This window comes from Sceloporus occidentalis, unplaced genomic scaffold (genome assembly GCF_023333645.1).
Source record: "Sceloporus occidentalis isolate IW3139 unplaced genomic scaffold, rSceOcc1.0.p SCAF_3, whole genome shotgun sequence".
In the NCBI taxonomy this organism is placed as follows: Eukaryota; Metazoa; Chordata; class Lepidosauria; order Squamata; family Phrynosomatidae; genus Sceloporus; species Sceloporus occidentalis.
Window position 1 is genome coordinate 161861628 of NW_028316983.1, and position 24381 is coordinate 161886008.

The window sequence follows — 24381 nt, forward strand, 5'->3', positions numbered from 1 at the left end:
GCCTGCATGCCATAGTGAGACATGATTGTGTGTACCGTGAAGCTCCACATCCAGAACTATGCTGTAACTCCCCTGCCACATGCACACCCGTGGCTGGTAGGGAGCAGAGGGAGCAGAGAAGCATCTAGCTATGTTCTCCTAGCCAGAGACAAACTGAGGACATCTTCTGCCAAGATCTTCTGGAGCCCTCCAAAAGCTTCAGTATATGATGTTATTTGTCTGCATCTGACATGCAGCCAAATAATTTTCCTGTCCCCTCTGCTGTCTATCAGCAACACAATAGCACAGTCTTAGGGGGCTTTGGTCACTTCAAGGGGAGGGAATATCATCTTCACAACAACCAAAAAATACATAAACAAGTGTAATATGGAATTATGCTTGAATATGTCATTAACACTGCCTTTCATTATAAATGGAAGATCACAAAAGACCACTGCAGACAGAATGTTGTTCTTCACTTAACAGTTTTTGAGTGCATTAAGATAAGCAGAAGGAGATGTGTGGCTCATGAGAAAAAAAAAGATTACTGTGATGTAGTGGTTTGAGACTATGGCTCTGGAGATCAAGTTTTAAATTTTGGCTTGGTCATGAAAACCCATCAGGTGACATATTCTCAGCTTCAAGGGAAAGCAATGGCAAGCCTCTTCAAAAGAAACTCCCCCCCCCCAAAAAAAAAAAGCATGATAGGGTCACTATAGGTCAGAAAATGACTTGAAGGCAAACAACACACATACAATACTTGTACAGTGGACCCTTGTTATACGCTTGGGTTTGGTTCCAAGATCCCCCATTGATAACAAAATCCATGCATGCTCAAGTCCCATTAAATATAATGACATAATAAAATGGTGTCCCTTATAAAAATGGAAAATCAAGGTTTGATATTTGAAATTTATACTTTTTTTGAACATTTTCAAACTGTGGATGCTTGAATCCGTGTATTAAAAATGCATGTATAAGAAGGGCCGACTGTATTAGGATCAATCAAAACAACATAAAAGTATAAGAGCTTTTGGAAACCCAGAACTCTTTGTCAGACTAAATGGTACAAAAAATTAGGTGATGGAGGAAGAAAAAAATATTCCAAAAATCAAGGTGAGCCATTAGGTCTGCACTGCACTAATTCACAAGGTGGAGATTGCCAATGACTGAAAAAGAGTTAAATGTGAAGGAATCAGTTTACACCTAGTGTTGGCTGTTCTCTGTCTCTGGAAACAAAAAAAGTCTCTGGAACTCTGAGATCTATATGTTGCCCTGGTCAAAACATGCTCACTCCTAGGTCAGCTTAGAGCAAAGGCACAGATTAACTTGACAGTGTCTATATTATCTTGTCTGGTACACAATAAACAATAAAGCTGGCTGAAGGCATTTCAGTCCCAGAGTAATGCAGAAGAAGATGCCCACATTCGCCCACCTGAAGCAGAACTGAAAGCCAGACAAGTCATTTTGACATGTAACATGGAATATCTTACATCTGCCTCTCCCCATTCCTGGCAGTAAAAATTTACAGTAACAACTAAGCAAACAATAATTTGCTGTTATCTTACAACATTCCATACCTAACATTTGATAGTACCAGCTCATTCTGCCAAATAGTAGCGCTGGCCTTGGGTTGAAGGAGGGAGGTGGTAAAAGAAGGATATAAGGGATTAATTAATGTTGGTCATTCAGTGCAGATTGGGGTTCAAGAGAGGTCCCAGATCAATGGTCACAGCAGTGAAAGACAGATACAAGTGGAATTATGCCTCATTCTAGTCAGAGTGAACCAACTTTGCCAGAGAAAACGTCCCCTGTGAATATCAAAACCAAGAACAAGGACGTCTGAAGACTCTATTTGTATTTAAAACCTCATAGCTGCAACTGCAGCTGTCAGCCTGGGCAGATTGTGACAAAACAGTACAACTCGAAGGTCAAAGCTTTGTGTCAATGCTGATCTCATGAGCACTTGCCTCCTGAGCAGAGGAGCTTGCAAAGCCACTGTGTTCCATTATAAGTGGTAACCCAAAGCAGGCCCAGGTTATAGCTAATTGTTCGTGAAATGGAATGCCTCAATTCTTCTTTTATCCATATGACTTCATTTACTGTACACGGATGCAGGACAATCCAACTTTCCTTCCAAATGGTATGCCCTTGGGCCTCATTACCCATCACAAACAAGATTTTTCATGCACCATAACCTTACACATGCTTATTCAGAGCTTCCTCCAACTCCCGTGGGTCTCGGTTCCTAAGATGATTGCTCAGCCATGCAGTGACTGTTTTGCCTTTTAAATATTGCTAACTATTTACGTTTTAATTTATTAATTAAATTTAAGAATTCCCACCCAGCCTCAAAATTTTGCCTCAGTGCCAAGCAATGGCCAATCTAACATATATATCAATTTTTTATTGTTTTATCATTTTGTGTGTGCATTTCTTCTTTAAGAAGAGCTTGCAGGGCAGGTGTTACTCTCCTTGATCGACAGTGAAATCTTCTCTATCTCTATCCAAAAGTAAGTCCTATTTAATGCAATGGAACAATGGGATTCCCAGGTAACAGGCAGAGAAAGAAGGGGCAACAATAGGTCAAGAACTCTGGCACACACAGCAGATACTAGGCTTCCAAAAGTGTTGAAGAGGGGTACAAAAATCCACTTCTGGGCCAAGATGCTACATCAATACAGCATAGTGTAAACATCCACCAGTGGAGTTATAGCACACTAGCATCATACAATCCCCAGGACAGTAACACTGCATGCAAAAAAATGGGCATGCCCCAACAACCACTGCACAATGCACAATGCACAGTCATGGAGCCAATACAGCACCTCATGGGCCACAGGTGGTGGGAGCTGCCTGTGAACAGCAACCTGGCACCTGCTCACTAAAAGAAGAAACCTATGGGGAGAGGAACATGAGGAGGTACATGGGAGTAGAAACATGGAAAACTTTTCTTGAAGCACATGTATTTTCTAGTTGGTCCAAAAGTCATGTCCCATAGGCAAATCATTATATAAATATTCAAACGGACACCCTTTTTTACTAAATATTTTCCTACGCAGATGCCTCATGTGCTTTGAACATTCTTCAGTAACATTTCTCCATCTGCTTGCAAATGCTAATGTGATGGTTTCCTTCAAAATTGGCTATGGATCATGGCTTTTGGCACACCCTGTATATCAGCAATAGCAGGAGGGCAATGCAAAATGGAGCGTTAGTGCCCATAGCTTTGAAGATGAGCAGTGCTCTTCCTGATGAGCTCTTCAAACAACTAGCAAAGCTGACAATAAAGGCACATCACTTTTCTCTGCAGACCCATCTGGGTCACTAACAAAATACAGAGGAAACACAAGATATAGAGAAGGGTGCTCAATATGGGAAAGAAAGGGAATAATGAGCATCTATGGGGATGCTGTGGAGGGATAGTATATGGTGGTACATATACAATCTCCCCCCAAACCAGCCAACAACCTGGCTACCACTCAAGACAGGAAAATAGAAGGTGAGTGACATGGGGTTACTTGATATGTCCAACTGGCAATTTCTCTATTTCTACCTTTCTACTCTCTTCCAACAAGCTGCCAAAAAAGAAAAAGAAAGCCTTGGTGATCTACTTTTTCCAATCCCAGGGTAGAAGGTAGCATCCCTAATGTTTTGTTTTATTTTTTAATTTTCATTTATGTGCCACTCTTCTCCTGCAGTGGGACCCAAGGTGGATCACAGAAAGAATCAATTAAAAACTTATACAATTTGAAAGAAAATAAAATATCATCACGTTAAAGTAGTATAAAATTATTTAAAAAGCATACAAAAGTTTAAAATAAAACATACAGGAGTTAAAATTTACATATTAACAGCTGCTTAAACAAAAAGATATTTGACTGCTGGTAAAAGAAGAATAGGGAAAGGTCCAGCATAGCCTCCCATGGGAGGAAATTCAAGAAGTCTCACATAGGAATAGCAGGCAGAAGAATAAATGTTTAAAAATTGACTTTGCAAGCTAACATTCAAATTGGACTTGCATGTAATTCTTAGCTGCTACAGACTTTTCCTTTTTGTCAATATTAAATACAGCACATTCACCACTGGTGCCAGACACTGTTTCTCCATCACATTCCCTTGGATAATTGTTCTTGCTTTAACCAGACACTGCTATCCGTTTCTGTGATCAATTGTTTGATCAAACCAGACAGATCTATGCCTTCTTTATCCCTTTTTCAGGCCAGCGGACGTGTTCTGCTCTGCATTTCCGCACTCTGTGGGTGGATTCAGCATCTGCTTACTTCTCACAGGCCTTCCTAAGCTCCAGTTGGGGATCTCCTTACAGCACAAAACCTGGCTTCAGAAAAGGGGATTTTCTCAGGATTTCAACAGAGGGTTAAAGTCTTTCTTCATGATAGATCTGATCCCCAGGACTGTCCTCAACTTATAGACATCAGCAGGGGCGTCACTAGCTTTGATGTCCCCTGCTGTATAGGGATCCCAGGGTGGTGGCAGTGGCCTGCCTCTCCCCTTCCTGATAACTCACTCACTTGCCCCTCTGTCCCAGTCACCCAGTTGCCCGTTGCCCAGCCAAACCCTGCAAGGGTTGCCAGGTGGCAGCAGCAGACCCCCTTGCCTCCCCTCCCCAGCCACTGCCTTGCCCACTCACTTGGCTGCCCACCAAGGGCAGCTGGGGATGGCCAGGTAAGTGAGGCAGTGGGAGGGCATGGATACATTTGGCCCTCCTCTTCCTCCATTGCTTAGCTTAGAGCAATGGAGCAGCTGTGAGAAGCATGCATTCACCCCTCCCTGCCCCTGTCCTCTCCTGACTGCCCACCGATCCACCCACTACCTAGGGCTGCCAGGGGGCAGCTGGGCAGCCAGGCAAGTGAGGCAGCGGGAGGGGATAGACAACTGCTCCTCCTCCTCTGCTGCCTTGGCTTTCTCCTTTCTCTGAGCTAATAGGGAGCAACTCACACCAGCAGTGGTAGTGCCAGGTGGAACAGTGATAGACAGCTGCCTACTTTTGCTATGAAGTGCACATGTAACAAGGACCAGAATACTCCAGGAGCAGCCTGGAGTCTTCTGGACTGTGTAAACAATCCATCAGATGTTCAGGAAGTTGACTAGTTCATCACGTAGTGTTCCTTATCCCTTACAGGTCTTGCAACCAGGTAACAAGAAACATCTGCAGAAATTCCCTCTTCTACGTGACTACTAAAGATATAGCAGCTCTCTCTAGTTTATACCAGTGGTAGCAGTTTTTGTTGTAATAGTAATAAAATATTTATATCCCACCCTATTATCACCCTATCTCTCTCAGCAGGTTGCCTCATGTTGCCTCAAAAATCTATTTAAACAATGTTCTGAAATTTGGAACAATAAAAATAATGTAAACATTAAAAGAAACAATTGCATGAATAACTGCATGTGAGCAAGCTGGCTAACTGTCAAAATGGAAAGGTAGGTAGGTCTGGGGCATGAAAAGAAATGGCAATACATAGGAGTCCTCACAGGACAGCCATGAAGAATATGTGGGCTTCCATAGGTTGTTTGTCTCTACATCCCACCATCCTTGCCCAGCCCAGCCCAGCCAATGGTGTGGGATCATATAAGCTGCAAACTCCAAATATCTAGAGGGCCACATGTTTTGCAGTTTTCTCTGTGGCAAGACTTCCCTCCCTGCTCTGTTTTGCAGATTATGTTTGTACAATTAGCCATCTCCCGGCGCTGGATCAGGACTTGTGTCAGAGGCGCGCTCAGGGAGAAGCTGGTGCCATTGCCCTACAGCAGCAATCATTTCCAACTTGCCTGAAGCTGACAAGGCTCTGTTGACAAATCAATGTCAATGCAGCTTTTAAATTGGGATTTTCTAAACCATTGATGGACATGGTGTTGTTTCTTTCTTGAATCATTTTGGCTGCGTGTGTCAGTGCAGTAAAGAAATGTGGGATGTTTTCAAAGGGTAAAATGGAGGGAAAGGCTTTTGCTTTGAGTACCAGGTGACAACTTTTATTTAATAACACCAGTTATTCCATGCATAAGAATTACAGTCCTCTTCCTCTAGGGTCCTCAAAGAGCATTTTCACTGAGACTTGTGAATTTCATACATGAATACATTTAAACACAATCAATTAATTCACCAATTAATCATTTTAAAAGCTATGTTATAAATCCATTTAAAAATATGAATTGGTTGATGGTGTCATATCAATCCATGGGTTGGCAACATCAACATTTCAGTGGACAACATCTTGCTTTTTAAGTAGGTCCAATGAAATTAGATGGGTCACTCAAGCTGAAATACCTACATTGTCAGACTGGGTCTCTACTGAATGTGTGGTTGAGTTCTCCAAATACAAATCTAGTTAATTCAAGAATGAAACACAAGTTAAATGGCCCCCTTATTCTACACACAAGACTACAGTGCCCACAGATGGCCAGAAGGAAACCAGCACTTCCAGAGCATTTAGAGAAGTCACACTTATGATTATTTTTGGATTACAACTCCCAGAATCCCCCAACCAATATGACTAGTGGCCTTGCTGACTATCAGATTCTTGGAAATTTAGTTTTGAAAATCTTCCCAAAATGCTACCACAATGCTATAAATTTGAGGAATAAAAGAAAATTTCATTAGGGGCAGCAGTCTCATTGGGGCTACATTCCTGAACTTCCCCCTGCATGAACATTAACCCACCAGTACCTCCAGGACTGCATAAAACATCAGGCAGATTGTCCATCGATTAGGGATTATGGGAGTTGCAGTCCCAAATATCTGGAGGGTAAAAGGTTCCCCAGCCCTACTGTAGTGAATGAAGTTGTTGTTGTTATTGTATGTTTTCCTGTCATTTCGGACTTACGGCCATCCTAAGGTGAACCTATCATGGGGTTTTCTTGGCAAGATTTATTCAGAGGGTGTTTCTCTTTCTCAGAGGCTGAGAGTGTATGATGTACCCCTAGTGAGTTTCATGACTGAGTGGAAATTCAAACCCTGATCTCCAATCATAGTCCAACTTTCAAACCACTGGACTATATTTGCTCTCCAGTGAGTGAAATATTCTCCAATAATTGTATTAGCCCTAAATGATATGAAATAGAGAGCAGAAATCTTCAAAAATAAGGAAGAGCCTTCAACTAGCCATTTACCCACTCTGTAACACCCTGTCAAGGCATTAGCCTGTACTGGAGTATTACCACTTGCAGAGGCTCAGAGTTGCTTCATTTAATAGAATGAGGAAGCAGACAAACTACCTCTTCAAATTTCACTGACAAGGAGGAAACGGAACAGCCACACAGATCCTCTTCAACAGGCAGCATGAAGGTGCTTCAAGTTGCTCCTCTCATCTTTCTGCTGATTTATACCACCTCCAGCAGCAAGTGGCCTACACACACTATCTGCAAGAACGACAGTTTGGAAGTAAAGTACAGAAGCTGTGGTGAGTTCTTGCCATTCCATTTAACTTCTCCTGTTCTTGTATCAGCAGCAGGCAGTTGCAGAGCAGCAGACTGTTAGCTTTGCATATGGATGCCGGTTTTAGATCCTATGTCCAGCAAGCACAAAAAACATAGTGGGTGACTTTGGGGAAGCCAGTTGCTGGAATCAGAAGGTGCTTCTGGATCTCTTCCATGCACATGCTTTCAGTGCAGCAACCTGATTTACATATACTGTAGAAACATCTCTGTCTCCCTCTAAATATATAAAAGAGGGCAACATTCTGGAGAGAGAATCTTCCTATCAGAATGACTGTGCTCAGTGTTTGGAAAAGTAACTTTTTGGACTACAACTTCCAGAATCCCCCATCCTGCATAGGGAGAATCCCAAAGCTGTTCGCCAAAAAAAAAAAGGGGGGGGGATGCTTTCCCAGCCCTGTCCAGGGCAATTCTTTTTCAACATAACCACTGGGGCTACAATTCAAAGAAATAGCTGTGTTAGTCTGAAAAATCAGTATGCAAAGGGATCTTGTAGCACCTTTGAGACTAACTGCATCTGAGGAAGTAGGCTCAAGTTTACAAAAGCTCATGCTACCTGCTTCTTTCTTTCAGTTAGTCTCAAAGGTGCTACAGGATCCCTTGGATTGGGATTGCAAGAGTATTAATTAAACATTGATAGAAAAGATTAACAGCAAAGAGAGAAAGCAACAAAAAACCTACATTTGTTCTTTTTCTCAGACTTGGACTTTCAGACAAAATAAACCAGAATCTGCTGAAAATCAATAAAGAGATGAGAAAAGGGCCAATGTGAATTCACTGAGAGTGATTCCAGCATGGAATAAGATTTTATCCTATTAATTTCTTTAATATTGATGTTTTTAAACTGGCTCAGTCTATAACTTTCTAATCTGGATGATGTTCAGCTTCAGCTCCCAGCATTCTGCATTGTTAGCTAAGCTGCATAGGGCTGACGGGAGTTGCAGTCCAATTACATCCAAGAGGGCCACATTTTTTCCATCTCTAAAGAAATAAAAATCACCTTTCCACTCTGAAACATATGTAATGAACAAGGCTGGGAGGTAGAGAAGCTGACTTCCTTTTGGTTGATCCCCAACAAAAAGCTGGTGCAAAAGTTGATGTTTCTCCCCCTAAATCTTAGCTTGACACAAAATTGAATTTGCTACTCAGAAGGGCCCATGTTGTCAAAAACTGTCACCATGCTCTACCATGCAGTGGAAACACACAGTGGCGGCATTTCCCATAGACTGTGGGCTTGTTTGTTCTTCCAATCTGCTGGAAAAGAAAAAGAGCCAGCAGTGCTGAAGTGAATGAAAAACGAATCTGCTCGGTAGCATTTCCCTTTCAACTCCTTGGCCCTGCATGGCCTCGTGCCTCCACCGTGGTCCTCACGCACTTCACGGCAGGGACAAAGGGAATTAGCTTCATAGACATCTCATTCATGAGAGGCACGTGACATGAAAAAGTGATTAATGGCAAAGAAAAGCCCAGGCATTTGTTTTTCCAATTCAACCCACACAAAGGCTCCTGTTGGGCATTATTCTGCCTCCCCCCCCCACTCCCCTGAAGCTCAGTCACTGCTTTATAAAGCCATGGAGCTGAAACTAGCGAGGGACGTGAGGAATAAATAAATATTTGGAATGAAATCTTTTATCCGTTGATTCCTCGGAGATAAAATGAGCTTTCAAGAGGAGTTTCTCCATAAGGAAAATGGAACTGAAAGTAGCTGGTTGGCTGGTTTGTTTTACTTCTTATTTTAAGGAGAGAAAACACACCAAATTTGTTTTCAGTTTTTTGCCCTCCCTGTTTGTAAAATTACCTCTATGCCAAATAAGTTTCTGGATGGGATACGATCAGTAAAATCCCTTCATGACTCCTCTCAACAGCAACAACAACAACATTAAAATAGGGGGAGGGAAATTCTTCCAGTTGTAGGAGGCAATTTCACCACTGAAGGAGAGGCCTTTTCAATAGGAAGTGATGTAGAAGTTGACTCTCTGACCACTTCTTCTTGGAAAAAAGACTTCTCCAGGACTTAAAATGGCCCAATGAGAGGCAAAAACCTAGCAATATCACCCTCCCAGTCTGGGGGGGGGGGGGGTATTGTGGGCATCTTGAGGCATTTTTTTCCCAATAAAAGATTGAGAAATAAGTGGTAATCCTGCAAGGTCCCCCTAGAGGACAATAATGTCCCCTAACAGTTGGCCAACCCACCTTAGAAGACTCTAAAACCCCACTTTTTAAATTATGTTAAGCAGTGTAACCATTTAAAAAATTGAAAACTAACACATTGGAGACCAAGCATGATCTCAATAGATGCTGAACATTTGGGTCAACAAACAGGTTTACTTGACACTGAAGTTAAAGGTGGTACCAGTCAGGTCTCCTAGTGGTGAGGCAGACTTTGGATCATCCATTCTAACCCACTGCTGTCTGTGTGAATAGCAGCATCCCTCCAGGTATTTTTTCTGTCTACAGTATGCTATTTGGGGTCCTTTCTTCTGGACACATGAAGTATGCCTATCTGAGCTTTACAACCAGTGTCTGAGGCCTTGCATTTGGCCTGTCAGTGAGATAGGTAATAGCAACAAGGTCAAGGAGTGCACCTACCTTGGAATATCCTTCTCTAAGAAATGTATGTGCACTCCTCTTTCTTTGCTGGCCTTTGAGTGGATTACAGAGACTTTCATTTTAGCACACTATGACCAGGATCCTGCATTGTCAGATGTAAGTATGATGATGGTGATCCATCATCACAGTTAGGTCTAACAATGTTACCCAACAAAACATACCTTGTCAGGCTGGCATTGCCCCAACTAACAGGTTTATTTGGTGCTGCAGATGGGGTACTAGGAAATGATGTCTGCAATACTCTCCTGGTGTACGGGCACATCAAGAACAGGCAACTGGAGAGACCCCTTAGGGTTCTGCCACAACTGCTTGTCTCAATACACCACGTTACTGAGAGGGTGCTTCCAATGTTTCCCAGTGCCATGATCTGCAGTGTTCAGTAACCCTTTGGTTGGAACACTGTCAGGCAGACAAGGTAGGGTTTTGAAGTCACATTCAATCATTCACAACTGTAAATATGAATCCCAAGCAGTTACAAGATTGAATGCCCAATCTATGATTCTACTGAGCAGGATGCCAACTAGTTAAGTGTATGCCTTTTTTAATGCTGAAATTTTGTTTGTAGATGAAATCTCTATTTTGCATTTTGAGGCAGAGCATGAATTAGTTCTTATTTATTTAGGACTACAACTTTCCGATTCCACCAGCCCATTTGGCTATAAAGTTGTAATCCACTTTGTAAGAGAACTTTTACTCTGGAAAGCAGGGCTATAACAATCCCATGCTATTTAGGTTGGAGTTTTCCAACGTAACATGGCAGAAGCAGTGGTTGGTGGCTTCTGTGTTACCAAGGCCTTGTCTGCACTGGCCAGGATACTCTGTGGGCAGCCCAGAATATCCTGTCCCTGAAGTTTTCCCAATATCACTCTGTTAACTGGCCCTCCATTCCTGCACTGTGGTGGCTGTCTGCACAGTCACCCCACTGAGCTGCCCAGCACACCTGACACCACTGCAGATGACTTTCATCTGAGATTAGAACAAGGTGCCCAGCAACAGTCACATGGCTGGGTGCCTCAGCCTGCCCTCAGAACAAGTGACCTATGGTGGTGACAGACATGTTGGACAGCTTAGTTGTACGACTGTGCAAATACCATGACAGCATGGGAACAGAGGGCTCCAGATCTTCCTGGAAGATCCAGAGTAATAGGTAAGTTTTTAAAATGCGTGTTATGTGGATATAGCCCAGTTCTGGTGCAGAACATGTTGGATGTCGTCCAGACTGCTCATACCAGAACCTGTTTTTGGGACAGGAGTCATCCAAACAAGATGAAGCTAGAATCGGGGGAAAACAGGCTTTTTGGCCTGTGCAGACAAGGCCCCAGGCAGTGAAATTGCTTCATGTTTTAGCCCAAACTTTTAAAAAAGCTATCCAAAGTGTTAAAGCTCTGGCTATATTCCACTGATTCTCACTTGTAATTTTTACCAAGTGTTTCTAAAGAGAACTTCATCATAGAGGATGTGCTTGAAAAGGTTTGGACTTTCTCTACTTCTCTTAAATAAATGGATAAATAAATTTATTTATTTATTTATTTGTATGCCATATTTAGATGTGCAAAGAGTGTTTCCTTTTAAGTATGTCCATCCATGAAGAGAGAAAGGTTCCTCAATACCTTTGGAGGCTGCCCTGTTGCTTGAAGGGGGGGCACTAGACCTGCACTACTTCTTTTGTTAGACAGCTGGAGTTCAGTCTACCTCCCTACCCTCTCACAAGATCTCTGTGACTGATTAAATCCAGGCTCATCAACCATGGCGACACAGATCAAGAAAAAACAAACTCAGAAGCCAGTCCATTTCAGATTTGTCATTCCCAGAGGTTATGGGCTTAGATTAAACTCTGTCATTTAACATGAAGCATAACCTGGCACTATTTCCAGAAATCGACACCATGGCAGCAGGAAGAAAAATATCCATAAGCTTCAAGGTACGAAAATGGCTCCCCAATGCATGCTTAAGGAGAGTCAGCAATAAAGACAGATTAGGCGCCAGATGGTTTTACAGATCACCTGAGACACAAATCAGGGTGTGTCAATACAGGACAATGTATAAAACACTCCAAATTTCTGACACACAGGATGAAATAGGCTTAGGGTGACCATGGACACTGCTTTACAGTCCTCTCTGTGAAGGGCTATCTGAAGGTATATAAATGGCCTCTCGGCATGGGCTGGTGACAGCTAGAGCTTGTTGTTTGAATGAAGCCGCTGAGAAGAAGCCTGGGTGTTCAGCCCAGTCATCTCCTCCGCGGCTTCATAGGAGACCTCCGCGGCCGTGGAGGAGAGGACTGGGCTGAACACCGAGGCTTCTTCTTGGTGGCTTCGTGCTCGGCCCAGTCCTCTCTGCCATGGAGGAAGCAGGACTCAGCAGGTAAGCGGGGGGGAGGGAAGGGGAGGGGAGGGACTTTTGTCCCCAATGGCGACACAGGTGCATGCATGGGGACAAATCACCCTCCAGATTATCCAACATTTTCGGCTATCTGACTATCAGTCGGACCCATTTATGTCGGTTAATCGAGAGTCTACTGTATATTTATTTTTAAGCCAGTGGTTTTCTGCATTCGGCATACACATCTAGCCATGCATAAGACCTTTTAATTGTTTGTAACAATGGTCACCCTGGGTTTTTGTGCTTGCAGATGAAACTTTTTACGGTGCAATTGCCATTCCTTGAGTCCCTATATTGGGAGAAAGGTGGAATATAGGAATAATAATAATAATAATAATAATAATAATAATAATAATAATAATAATAATGCCTCATTCGTGTATTTTTCCAGGGGGAGGAACTATCCTGGTGGTGGTGGTTTTTCATTTGTAACCTACCGTTTTTTATCTGTGTGGTTTTTTTTTTAAAATCTGATGGAGTCAGTGCATGTGTGTGCAGTGTGTTGCTTTTTAAGATCACTGCAAGTTGTAGCCCCAGAAAAGTAGATTTAGAAAGTTAGGTCTTCCTGTATCCTGTACTGTTTTCTCTACCACTCTCTCCAGAATTACAGGCACAGATCTTTCATATCACCTGCCGCCTAATAATTTTAACTGAACCACAGATTTTGTACAAGTGCCTTTATATTTCAGATACTTGTGTGCTGAAGAAGAAACTCTCTATGATTGAGTACTTGAAGCAAAGTACCATCTCGTGTAAGGCAAACAGTACCAGGAGTTTCTTTCCCCAAGAGAAAGTGGAAGAAGAATATAAGAAAGAGAAGTGCAGTTATGGTTCTGGACTTAATATTCTTCCCTTCTTTAGATCCCAACCTCAGTTCTGGTACAAGCTGTCTGGATGAAGTCCAGCATGTTCTGCACTAGATAGAGGATTATAACAGCCTTATAATGTATTTTTAAAAATATATCTCTTGCTCCAGACCTTCTGGGAAGATCTAGAGCCCTCTCTTCCTGCGCCACTGTGGCTGTCTAAATGGGCATCCCGCTGAGCTGCTGATGCCAAGGTTGCTTGCTCTGAGGTCAGAACTAGGTGCCCAGCCATGTGATCATGGCTGGGCACCTCATTCACTGGATGGATCAGCAGGATGCCTATGCAAACAGATATTGCTGTGTGGGAACGGAAGGCTAGTAATGGGGGAAAGTCAGGGCAACTGTGGAACTAGGATACTCCAGGCTACCCCTGGAGTATCCTGGTCCATGCAGTATCCTGGCCTATGTGTTTGAGGGACTCTCTTGTTCACTCTTCTGAAGGAGGGTCTGGGCTTCTGCTCTATAATCCTGTCCCTGAAACCACGACTGAGAAAGATTGGGTGGGAGTAGCCATCAATCAGTAGCTGAAACCTATTCATTTTATTCTAATAATGTATATACTGTACTGTACTTTCATTCACAAAGCATTTGAAGGCAGCAGATAGACACAATACAAGAGGCCTTAAATATTCAACCAGAATTAAAATACAATTTTAAAGTTAAAATTAAAAATACATTTCACTCACACATACGTATATAAATTTGAGATTTCATGTTATCATGCACCAAAATGATTATAAAATTGTCACCTATGAGGATACCACACAAAGGAAACTCTCTCTTTTCTCAATGATCTGCACTTTTCTTCTAAAACAGTGCTAGTCAGAATGGTAGTCTATGGACTGGTGCTGGTCCATGAGCCTTTGGCTGCTTGTCTAAAGCAACGTTTCCAGGAAAGAAGGAAACAGCTGTAGCCAATGGGCATAAATATGGTACTAATCCTTGACACATTGGAGGGGAAAACCTACCAGTGTACCACATCAGATAGCTTATGATGCACTGTGCTAGCAGAAATATTGAGAGGGACCTCCTGGGATGATCTTCATGTACAGACAGTAAATCTGGAAAGATAAGGCATGCCCCTGCTTTTCCTTCACCAATATACTATCCTCACATGAACATTAGAAAGAGAGCACAACCATGTGAGCATTCTGTTAATATAATTCTATAACTGTGGACCATACTATAAGTAAATTGGGTGTCAGATTGAAATGTTATTATTATTATTATTATTATTATTATTATTATTATTTATATAGCGCTGTAGATTTGCACAGCGCTGTACATAAAAACAATAAATAAATAAGAGTAAACCTGCCTAAAGCGTACAATGTGCCTCCAGCTTTTAAAAAAACTTAAATCTGCTAAGTGTGCTTCAGCACTGAGAATTTGGGGGAAGACTAGTTTAGAGCAATGTACTTCCTAAGGCGGCATGACAATGGTGAGAGAACACATCAACTGTGAAATGGAAATTTGTTCCATAATCATTTCCTCACCCAGGCTGGAAGGATTAATTAGAGGGCTTTGAAGGTGGGAAGCACTATGTAAGTGCTAAGGATCGTTCTCTAGTATGCTTATTTCCAGTTCCCTTTCTCTGTTATTTTAGCATGATGCCAGGGGGGTGGGAAATAAACTAAAATAATTCACTGCCCTACCATTGTTTGACTGCTCCCAGAAGTATAATATGGAAAGGCCATAAGTATTGATGTTCTGTGGAGAGGTAGGTTTCTCTCTCTCTCTCTCTCTCTCTCTCTCTCTCTCTTTCTCACACTCTCCCTCCTTCCCTTAAAACTGCATGAATTCAGTCAGATCAATGACTGGAAACCCATGCTATTAATCTGCTTGATTCTGTTATCACAAAAAAATAAGCTAAAGCAATCATCTGTTAGAAAACTATCCACTAACTGTCCAGAATTATTGAACCCAAATCAGCACGGATGTGGAGACAGAATTAGGGGAGGACAAATGGAGCCATTCTCATAAATCAGGTTTTCATTAGTGATTCCAAAATGGTTGTCAGGCCTTTTCTCCCCCGTGGATCATAGGAACAACCATCCCTTCGCTGTTTCTACTTGGGGAAGGCTTGCTTGCTGTTTTGTGCCACTTGCTGAAGGTGTGAAAGAGTTGAGAAGGCATAATTTAAAGAGTAGATTAGACAAGAGTAGAATGCCAGTCTGTTGAACTTGGTGTTCTTGGAGACCAGGATTCAAATCCCCATTCAGGAATGTAAACTCACTGGGTGACCTTGAACAAGTCACACTCTCTCAACCTAAGAGGAAGACAGTGGCAAACTTTGTTTGAATAAGTCTTGCCAAGGAAACCCTGTTATAGGATCAGCATATGTCTGAATTAACTTGAAGGCACATAATAACAAGGTAGTACAACAAGTAGAGATTGTTGTTGTGCATCTTCAGGTCAACTCTGACTTAGGTCAACCCTAAAGCAAGTCTGTCATGGCATTTTCTTGGCAAGATTTCTTCAGAGGGGGTTTCCATGTGCCTTCCACTGAGGCTGAAAGAGTGCAACTTGTCCAAGGTCACCCAGTGAGTTTCCATGGCTGAGGAGTGATTTGAACCCTGGTCTCCAGAGTCATAGTCCAACACTGAAATCTTTACACCATGCTGGCTCTCATCAAGTAGAGATACTTGAGCAATATAGGTAGAACAGTCATATGTTCTACTTTACAGGGGACAATCCTCTGTTTAAAAGTTTTGTCACAGAACACTCCTTTGTTTAAAAATCTGGCTATTCCAATCAAGTTTGAAGCTAAAGGTCCATCAAAAGGGAGAATAAGAATCTTGGAGCTGCCCATCAATAGTGAGCATCTGAACAGCAGACTGAGAAGAAACAAAAGCCTGGGTTATCCATGATGGTAAATTATAATAAGCTATTCTGAATTTGCATCTTTTATGTGCAGCCCTAGCTGCCCACCCAAACCTCACTGCAGCACTACCCAGCTTCAAAAGAAAGCTTTTCTTTAGCCTAAAAATCTAAAACAGCACTTCAGAGGCCTCTGTTTTTTGTTGTTGTGTGCCCCCAAGTCATTTTTTAACTTATGGTGAACCTAAGGGGAATCTATCATAGGGTTTTCTTGGTACTTTTTTTCAAAGCTGTTTGCTATTGCCATCCTCTGAGGTTGAGAATGTGTGACTTGCCCAAGGTCATCCAGCGGATCTTTATCCTACAGCAGGGAATCAAACCCTGATCTCCAGGGTCATAATCCAGTGCTCAAACCATGACACCTAGGAAATTCAATTTTGTGTTTAAATGTTGTTTTGACACTCATCTCAAAACAGATCAGGAACATCAAAAATAGTGACCAGAATATAATTTCAGGTTCTTTTTTAAAAATGGCTACACGCAGCCTGCCTGGAGGTCTGACAGGCCCTGAAAAGGGTGCCATGCAGGAGCAACAGTCCACCCCACCATGGCAGAGGCAGCTTGGCTGGCAGAGGGAGGTGTATGTGGGTAATAGCATGAGTTACCACACTGGGGTGCCACCAACCCTAGTGATGCCACTGATGTCTGCCCACCCCTGTCATAGACTCTGTTCTCCCAGCAAAATTCAGTTCAGTTTTGCTTGTCACTCATTGCCAATTGTCACGCACATCCTGGCTTCTATGCCCCTCTGCTATTTATTCATCTAAGTAACAGACCATCTTTTCATTCTAAGTATGCCCCAGGGGAGTTGTATCAGCTTCTCGTGTCAGACATTCTCCATTTCAGAAAACTATGTTTCACACTGCTGGCTGAAAAGAGTGAATTGGGATGAAATTTAATTTGATTTCTCATCAACAAACCACATTGAAGAAGTGGGTATCAGAAGTTCAACAGTGCCTCGAACGACAGTCAGGGAAGTGAAAGAGTGAGATGCAGTGTCCTTTTCTCCTAGGAAAGAAGAATAAACATGTTGAGTCTATGTAACATTTGCAACATGCACTTGGGGGGCAGGAAGGAAAAGAGGAAAACAGAAGACCAAGAGTCTCTGAGTCTCTGGGTCATTACAGATTATAGCAACCCTAAAACGAAGCTAGAGGCTGGCATTCAGAGGGAAGGCTGTGGAAACCCATGATTTTGAGGGAGTCACACTCTCTCAGCCTCAGGGTAAACGCAATGGCAAACCTCCTTGGAACCAATCTTGCCAAGAAAACCCCAGGATGGGGTCGTTTTAGGGTTGCCATAATCTGTAATGACCCAAATACACACAACACACACACACACACCTGGAGGTTTTTACATTTGACAAGTTGACAGACTATGTGCACACTGCTGCCAGTTTTGTTTTTTTAAAAGGAGGGGGGAAAGCAGCCATATGTCACCTTTGACGAAAGCAGAAGTGAATTTGATTGACAGCAAAGGAGGCTCCATTTTAAAGCGGTACTGCAAATGTGAACTTCAGAGGGGCAAATTGCCCCAATCGAGGTAAAGGGTAGTGGGCATTTGTAACTGGGCTGATTCAGTATGGGGGCAACTGGATCTACCCAGTTCTATCCAGAGCAAATGGGCTAGTGAGAATGGGGCCCTAAATCCCTCCCCTGAACTTGACCCGATCATGACCGGGGCCAAGTTCACATTTGCCGGCTTTTCCTAAAAGACACGGAAAATATTCCACTTTCGGAAAAACCGCTCTAAGGGGGATATGCCCCAGATTGGGTGTGCAAAACCCTAATTCTGATGTGTTTAAACAGGTGCCAATGGGAACTTCCAACTTTTAATCCGGTTTACAATTCAGTACAAAAAGTAGTCTGAATGTCCCCACAGAGTACTCCAGCTGCTCTGTATCTGTTCCCACAGGATATGAGAACATTTGAATTCACAATGCACCAGGTAGCTAAAATCACAGAATCTTGGAGTTGGAAGAGACCACCGGTTCTGGGATACACAGTTAAAAGTACTCCTCAAAGACACTCATCTATCCTCTCTTTGAAGACCTCCAAAAAGGAGAGTCCACAGCAATCTATGTCACGGTTGAATGCCTCTTACAAAGAAAAAAGTTGTTCCTAATGTTTAGGTGGAATCTCTTTTCCTGTCATTTGAACCCAGTGAAGCAGCAGAAAACAAGCTTGCCCCATCATCTACTTGACATGCTTTCAGATATGCTATCATGCCACCTCTCACTCTCCTCTTCTCTTGTTCTCAGGTATCTGGCACATGCAATACAAAAGTCGCATTAGGAAAAGAATGTCTTTTTTGCTGACCTCTATAGAAGGCATGAAAAATAAAAGGAAGTGAAACATGCTCATGTCATTGGCCAGTAACAGCTAAATAGGGGAAGGAGGTAACGGCTAAAAGAGAAGTGAAAATCAGTGTGGTTCTTGTCAGTACAGAGAAGTGGTCTTGCAATACTTTGTGAAAACTGAATTACAGAATAACAGTGAGAATTCTTTTAAAGAATCTGCAAAACCATTAAATAAGGTTCCATTCCTAAACAATGCTTACTACTGCTAAAAAATGCATGCAAAGATTTGTGAGATCCTGAAACCCCACATGATATGGAGCTAAAGGGAATGCTCCTATCCTGTCAATATGGACATATCCCTAATAATATGTATTTGACGGGTCCTCACCACAGCATTTACATTTTTTTCCTGTCCAATGAAAAAAGAAACCCATAAAGCCAAGACAGAAGCAGACAAAATATTGACTTTGTTGTTGTTGTTGTTGTTCACCCTCTTTGACAATGGAACAAAGGGGGAAAGGATCCTTCCACTGAAGCTGTTGTTTGGTGATCCTCTTCCATGCAGTGCCTGACACTATAATGAAAATGAAGAAAATGTTGGCAGACTGAAGATTTTTTCAAGTTCTCACCAACACTGGAGGAGCACTAGGAGTTTTTGATTATGATTGTTGTTGTTGTTGTGTGCCTTCAAGTCATTTTAGACTTAAAGCAACCCTAAGGCAAACTTATCACAGGGTTTTCTTGGCAAGATTTATTACAGGGAATTTGATTTTGCTTTCCTCTGAGACTGAAAGACTTGTCCAAGGTCATGCAGTGGGTTTCCATGGCTGAGCAGGGATTTGAACCCTGGTCTCCAGAGTCATAGTCCAGTGCTCAGTCCACTACACCACACTGGCTCTCATTTTTTGGTTAGCAGGAACAGTGATATCATACGTTCTGCTCTCTCAAATTCCTTTTTTATTTTGAGTTCAATTGCAGTTCAAACAGTGACTGTGAAGGAGAGAGATTTATTTTTTCACACATAATATCTGATCATCTTTGTAGAATGCATGAAATGTGTTATTGTGCAAGGTATTTTAATGTGTATTATGCTTGGTCTCAAACGAGAAATTATGGCCTCTCATCTTTACAAAGGTGTGTTCTGATAGAAAGGAAAATAGCTAGAAATGATTCATTGATATGGGTTTACAGAGCTGCCCGCATTTTTGGACTCTCCTAACCACAGTGATAGCCACTACACCATGGTTCACCACATAACAAAGAAGCAAGCTACTTTTCAGTTTAAATTTCCACATTGACATTGTGTAAGTGGTATGTCAGTGCAAGCTTTCGCAATAGAAAGGCAAAGAAACTGTTATTCTATGACAGAAGGTTGTGTGTGTGTGTGTGTGTGTGGTGTAGTGGCATGATTTCAACACACACACACATATTCACTGATTTTGTTCTTGTTGTTGTCTGAGATCCTACATTGTAGACCTAGTTATGAATGTGTAACTACATCTCCTCTTCTGACCTAGCTTTCCAAATCTACTTAAAGAGTTAGAAGCCACAGTTACATTTCCAGCCTCCTTCTACCAGTGATCTACAGTGTGATAAGGAGGTGTAACAGGGATCCTGCTTCTGTTGTCACACCTCATATTGCTAGTGGGAGTAGGCTGGAAATGTCATTCTGCTGTGCCATGATGACCAGCAGCACAGATCTCTATCACTTGATGCAGCTGCTTGCTGTTAAGGAAGGTGGAGGAGGGGGTCATGTTCATGAATACAGAGTGTGGCTAAATATGGAGTAGTTACAAATTTGTAACTGAAATTACAATGCCAACTGTTGTTGTTGTTGCCGCTGTTGTTATCAAACTAGTGATTGTTGAACTAGGGATGGAAAGAATATTTGAATATCAATCAATAATGTCAATGAATTAATATTTGCAATTATTCACTCCTTGGTTGAAAAGTTCCTCAATAGTCAAGAACACTGGCTGGGAAGAATAATAAATCATTGATGATTTTGCATAATTTCCCCATAGTATTCAAATTTATTCAATTGTATTCAACAATATTGTGCAGAAATTAATCCGCAGAGACAAAACATTTTTTGCACCAAAAAAATTCTGTATAGCAAAACAGATGTCTTGCACAAGAAAAAACATGTTTTTTTTCTCTACAGAATAATTCCTGTACAATACTTTGGGACATTCAAATATGTGGAGAATACTGCAGAAGAATATTTATTTTTTCTCACAGTGGAGAGAAAATTAAGTTTTCATCCTGATATATGAGGATAAAATAGTTGAGGATTAAACATTTCAACTGAAGTGTATCTCGTATCATCTCCAGCTAATGGCCATGCTGTTTGTCTGGAGCAAACCTGGATGGAAAACATTATGTTGATCATGGCCATGAAATCACTGAATTCACCAAATAAGGATGCATAGTTGTCAACAAAGAGAACAAACCAGAATATCACAATAGAGTTTAAGAACAATTTATTCTATAGTATAAAGATATATAGTAAATGATTTTTTTCAACCAAACTTTCCACTGCCAATTATTTCTGAAGCATGCCCCTTTGTAATTAAATGAAAATGAATATATGTGGTTTGATTGTGCTTGTCTTCCCAGATCCACGGCAAGATTTTGCTTTTAGCTTCGACAGCTGTTCCAGTGCTCTACCCAAAAAAGTTAATGTTAGAATAGGAACTATTTTAAGTAAGTATATGATGCTATAATTTACTGACCTGTACTAATAAATTCCTTTATAAATGAGTAAATGTTGTTAAGCAGCTAATAAAAAGGCATGGCTTGGAAAATCTGTTTGGATTAAAAGTCCCAGAATCCCCTAGCCATTAAGGCCATTCAACTTTTCAAAACTATGAAAAACTGTGTTGCTACAAAGCAAATCCAGAAGAGCTGTACAGACTTTTCTCTGACAGGAACACAGGAATAGATTTCTTCTACTTCCACCTCTTGTTACTACAAATTCTGGCCAGTAGGGAAAGGCCAGAGCTCCAAGACAATTGTTTGTCCAGGAAATGAAGTGACCTGCCTGAATCCTCCTGTTACTGGGAGCAAGACACTTAGCTTTCTTCATTTCCCTTTAGGCCAATGATTCCAAACTTTGGTCCTTCAGCTGTCTTGGACTTCAGCTCACAGAAGCACCACTCAGCTTGGCCACCAGTCAGGAAGTTAAAAACATGTGGAAGACCAAAGTTTGGGAAACACTGCTTTAGGCCAACCTTTGGCTCTCCAGATGTTTTGAATTGCAACTACCTTCTGTAATCCCAAACATCTGGAGTGCCAAGTCACCCCATTCCTGCCTTAGCCATACAAAGGTAGGGTGACTCTAAACTGCCAGCCATTTGAAAAGAGAAGACCCATTGGGTTTTTTCAGAAACACATCCTCAAATCTCAAGTCCAAATTGCAAAAAATTAACTTGGCCTCCCTATAAGGTTTTTGTGATGCAATTAATCTGCCTCATTCTCAGTATTTTACAGCAGTCCAGATGAAGCCATCTTCCCACTCCTAGTCTAGTTTTTCCACCATGTCTTTACTTTTTCTTTCCTTGAATTACAAAAAAAAAATGTATTAGGTGGAAAAGGAAATTAGCTGCACTGTGTCATTTTGACTAGTAGTACGAGGCACCTCTCTCTGAAAGCTTGCTTTGCTGAAGTCTGGGTGGTAAAGTATTTTCACCAATGAGGACAGATTCAGTATACACTGCCTCTTCAGAAGGTCACAGGAGATGAAGTGACCAGGTGATCTTTGTTCATTTTTATGAGTGAAAAGTGACAATTTCTATTAACTTGTTCTCATAATCAGAAATTGGGGGGGGGGGGGGGGGGGAGAAAATATCCTAGATGTTTTAAAAAAAATAATAACCTATCCCCTAATGAGTGTATTGCCGGGAATATTCCCCTTTTGGCTTTTGGGATATGATATTGATTAGGAAGGTTTAAATTCTATCTCAGTCAGCCCCTAAGATCCTCGGTGGAGACTATTTTGGTCATTCCAAAACCAATAAAATACCATTTGGTAACATTATAGAAAGAGGTGACAACAGAGTTTAGATAGTTACTTCTCAGGGAAATTAATATAATGCAATGTTCAAGCTTTCTGTAATTGATGAATAGAAGCCATGACAGTGGGACAGTGCGACATTGAGTCCACAGAACTATCCAAGATGCTGAGATCTATCTGTCCAAATAGGTTCAGCACCTTGGATATTTCCTTCAAAATGCAAACTAAGATGTGGGCTATATTCACTACCCCACTGATCTGGAACACACTGAATCAAAGGATGAAGTTCTGGGAGTCAGAACATTATCCTACCACCATCCAGTTGTGGGTGATTTCAGCATATCATTATATTAATTCAAATCAATTGATGCATAAATGAATGACACACTGAAAAAGGAGATGACTCTGATATATTCTCCTGCTTCAAAAGATTTCCCATTTGAGGATCCAAAAATCACAAGAAAGAGCTAAGTTATTCTAAGTGATTTATAGACAATGAAAAGCAGCTCAGCCTTACACATCCATTCTAAATTATAATTTTCATATGATCATTTACACCAGTGAGTGAGTTTTATTTCAGGAAAGGCTTTAGACTGGTACTTTGGACCTAAAATTTGTCACCCAGCTTGCATCTCTAGTTACCTTGTCTCTGCTGGATGTTTGGCTCACATATTATGTCCATTGCACACTGACTGAATTATTGCAAAGGACTGCCAGACATCTGAGGATTAATATTAAGGAATAATCAAGGGCATTTCTACTCGGGGTGTTCCTAATAAAGTGCAATAAAAAGGAAGTGCAGAAAGGAGTATTCCAAAACAACAGGGAGATTTGCCCAGAGTATTGTCTAACATTACCTATGGCACCCCATAGACTTGCTTCAATCATTGCAGTTCCTCCAGTATTCTGTGGGTCAGACTATACAATAAACATAGGACATAGTTAGGAGAGATACTTCTTCAAGTGATAAAAGATATCTGCTTCTCACAGCACATGATTTTCCCTAGCTGCATTTGGCATGCTTTTTTCTGTGACTGGTCCCTGGAAGGTAAACATGGACTTAATTTGCATGTCTGATAGCTAAGTCACAGCTCTCCCTGTGGATGAAGGGAAAACATATGAATTGAAAGGAAATCACATAAAAGTAAAGTGTACCCTCAGTCAACAACCCTGATAACAGGGTTCAAAAATGGAGTGGATGGGATTAGAATAATTGTGGTATTGCTTGCAGAGAGCATTTAAGTTGGGTAGAAGATGTTAATCATAAGATCACATATGATCTTACAATTCTATTGCTAAGACTGAGCTGTATGCTAAATGGATGACCACAACCTCCTTTCTATTGAAATCAGAAATGAAACCCAACCCGTTTTTACCAACCGAATCTATTACACCACAGAATGGAACTGTGATGAGAACCCAGTCCCTCACCCATTCTGGAAAGAACTCCAAGGATGGAGAACATGTGCCCACTCCCAATATGCTTGGACTGCAACTTTCAGCAGCTCTAGCATGCAAAGGCAATTATAGGGCTAATGGGTACTATAGAACCACATCTGGAGAGCCAGTTTCCACCCTGATGTAAAACATGTGTCAGTACCAGATCACTAATGGAGCAACAGCCCCTGAGTCTCGGTCTTAGCCTGAAACTTGCTGTCCATGGTCCAGCAGCCTGTGATGCACACCTGACCTGACTATAACAGTGTTTTAGGCTTGGGGGAACTCAATTCATTTTATCAGCCAAATTGAACTCTATTTATTGTCCCATCTCCCTATCTTGACTGTATCATGGCACATTTCTGTGGATATTTAGATGCTGCCTAATCCCCATGGTATTCTATGGGTCTTCTTTTACAGGTAGATATGTAGGAGATTGTCACCTAAATTGGTGTGAT

At 41.6% G+C, this 24381-nt stretch overlaps 1 protein-coding gene across 1 annotated transcript in view; it reads left to right on the plus strand.

Moving 5' to 3' along the window:
* The first annotated feature begins 7224 nt into the window (after positions 1–7224).
* Positions 7225–24381, plus strand: part of LY86 (lymphocyte antigen 86) — a 29909-nt gene continuing 12752 nt past the window's right edge. Inside the window, exons 1-2 of the mRNA XM_089516682.1 lie at positions 7225–7400; positions 21091–21177. Of these exons, the coding sequence (XP_089372808.1) occupies positions 7280–7400; positions 21091–21177 (208 nt within the window). The 5' untranslated portion in view covers positions 7225–7279. The remainder of the gene's footprint in view (positions 7401–21090; positions 21178–24381) is intronic.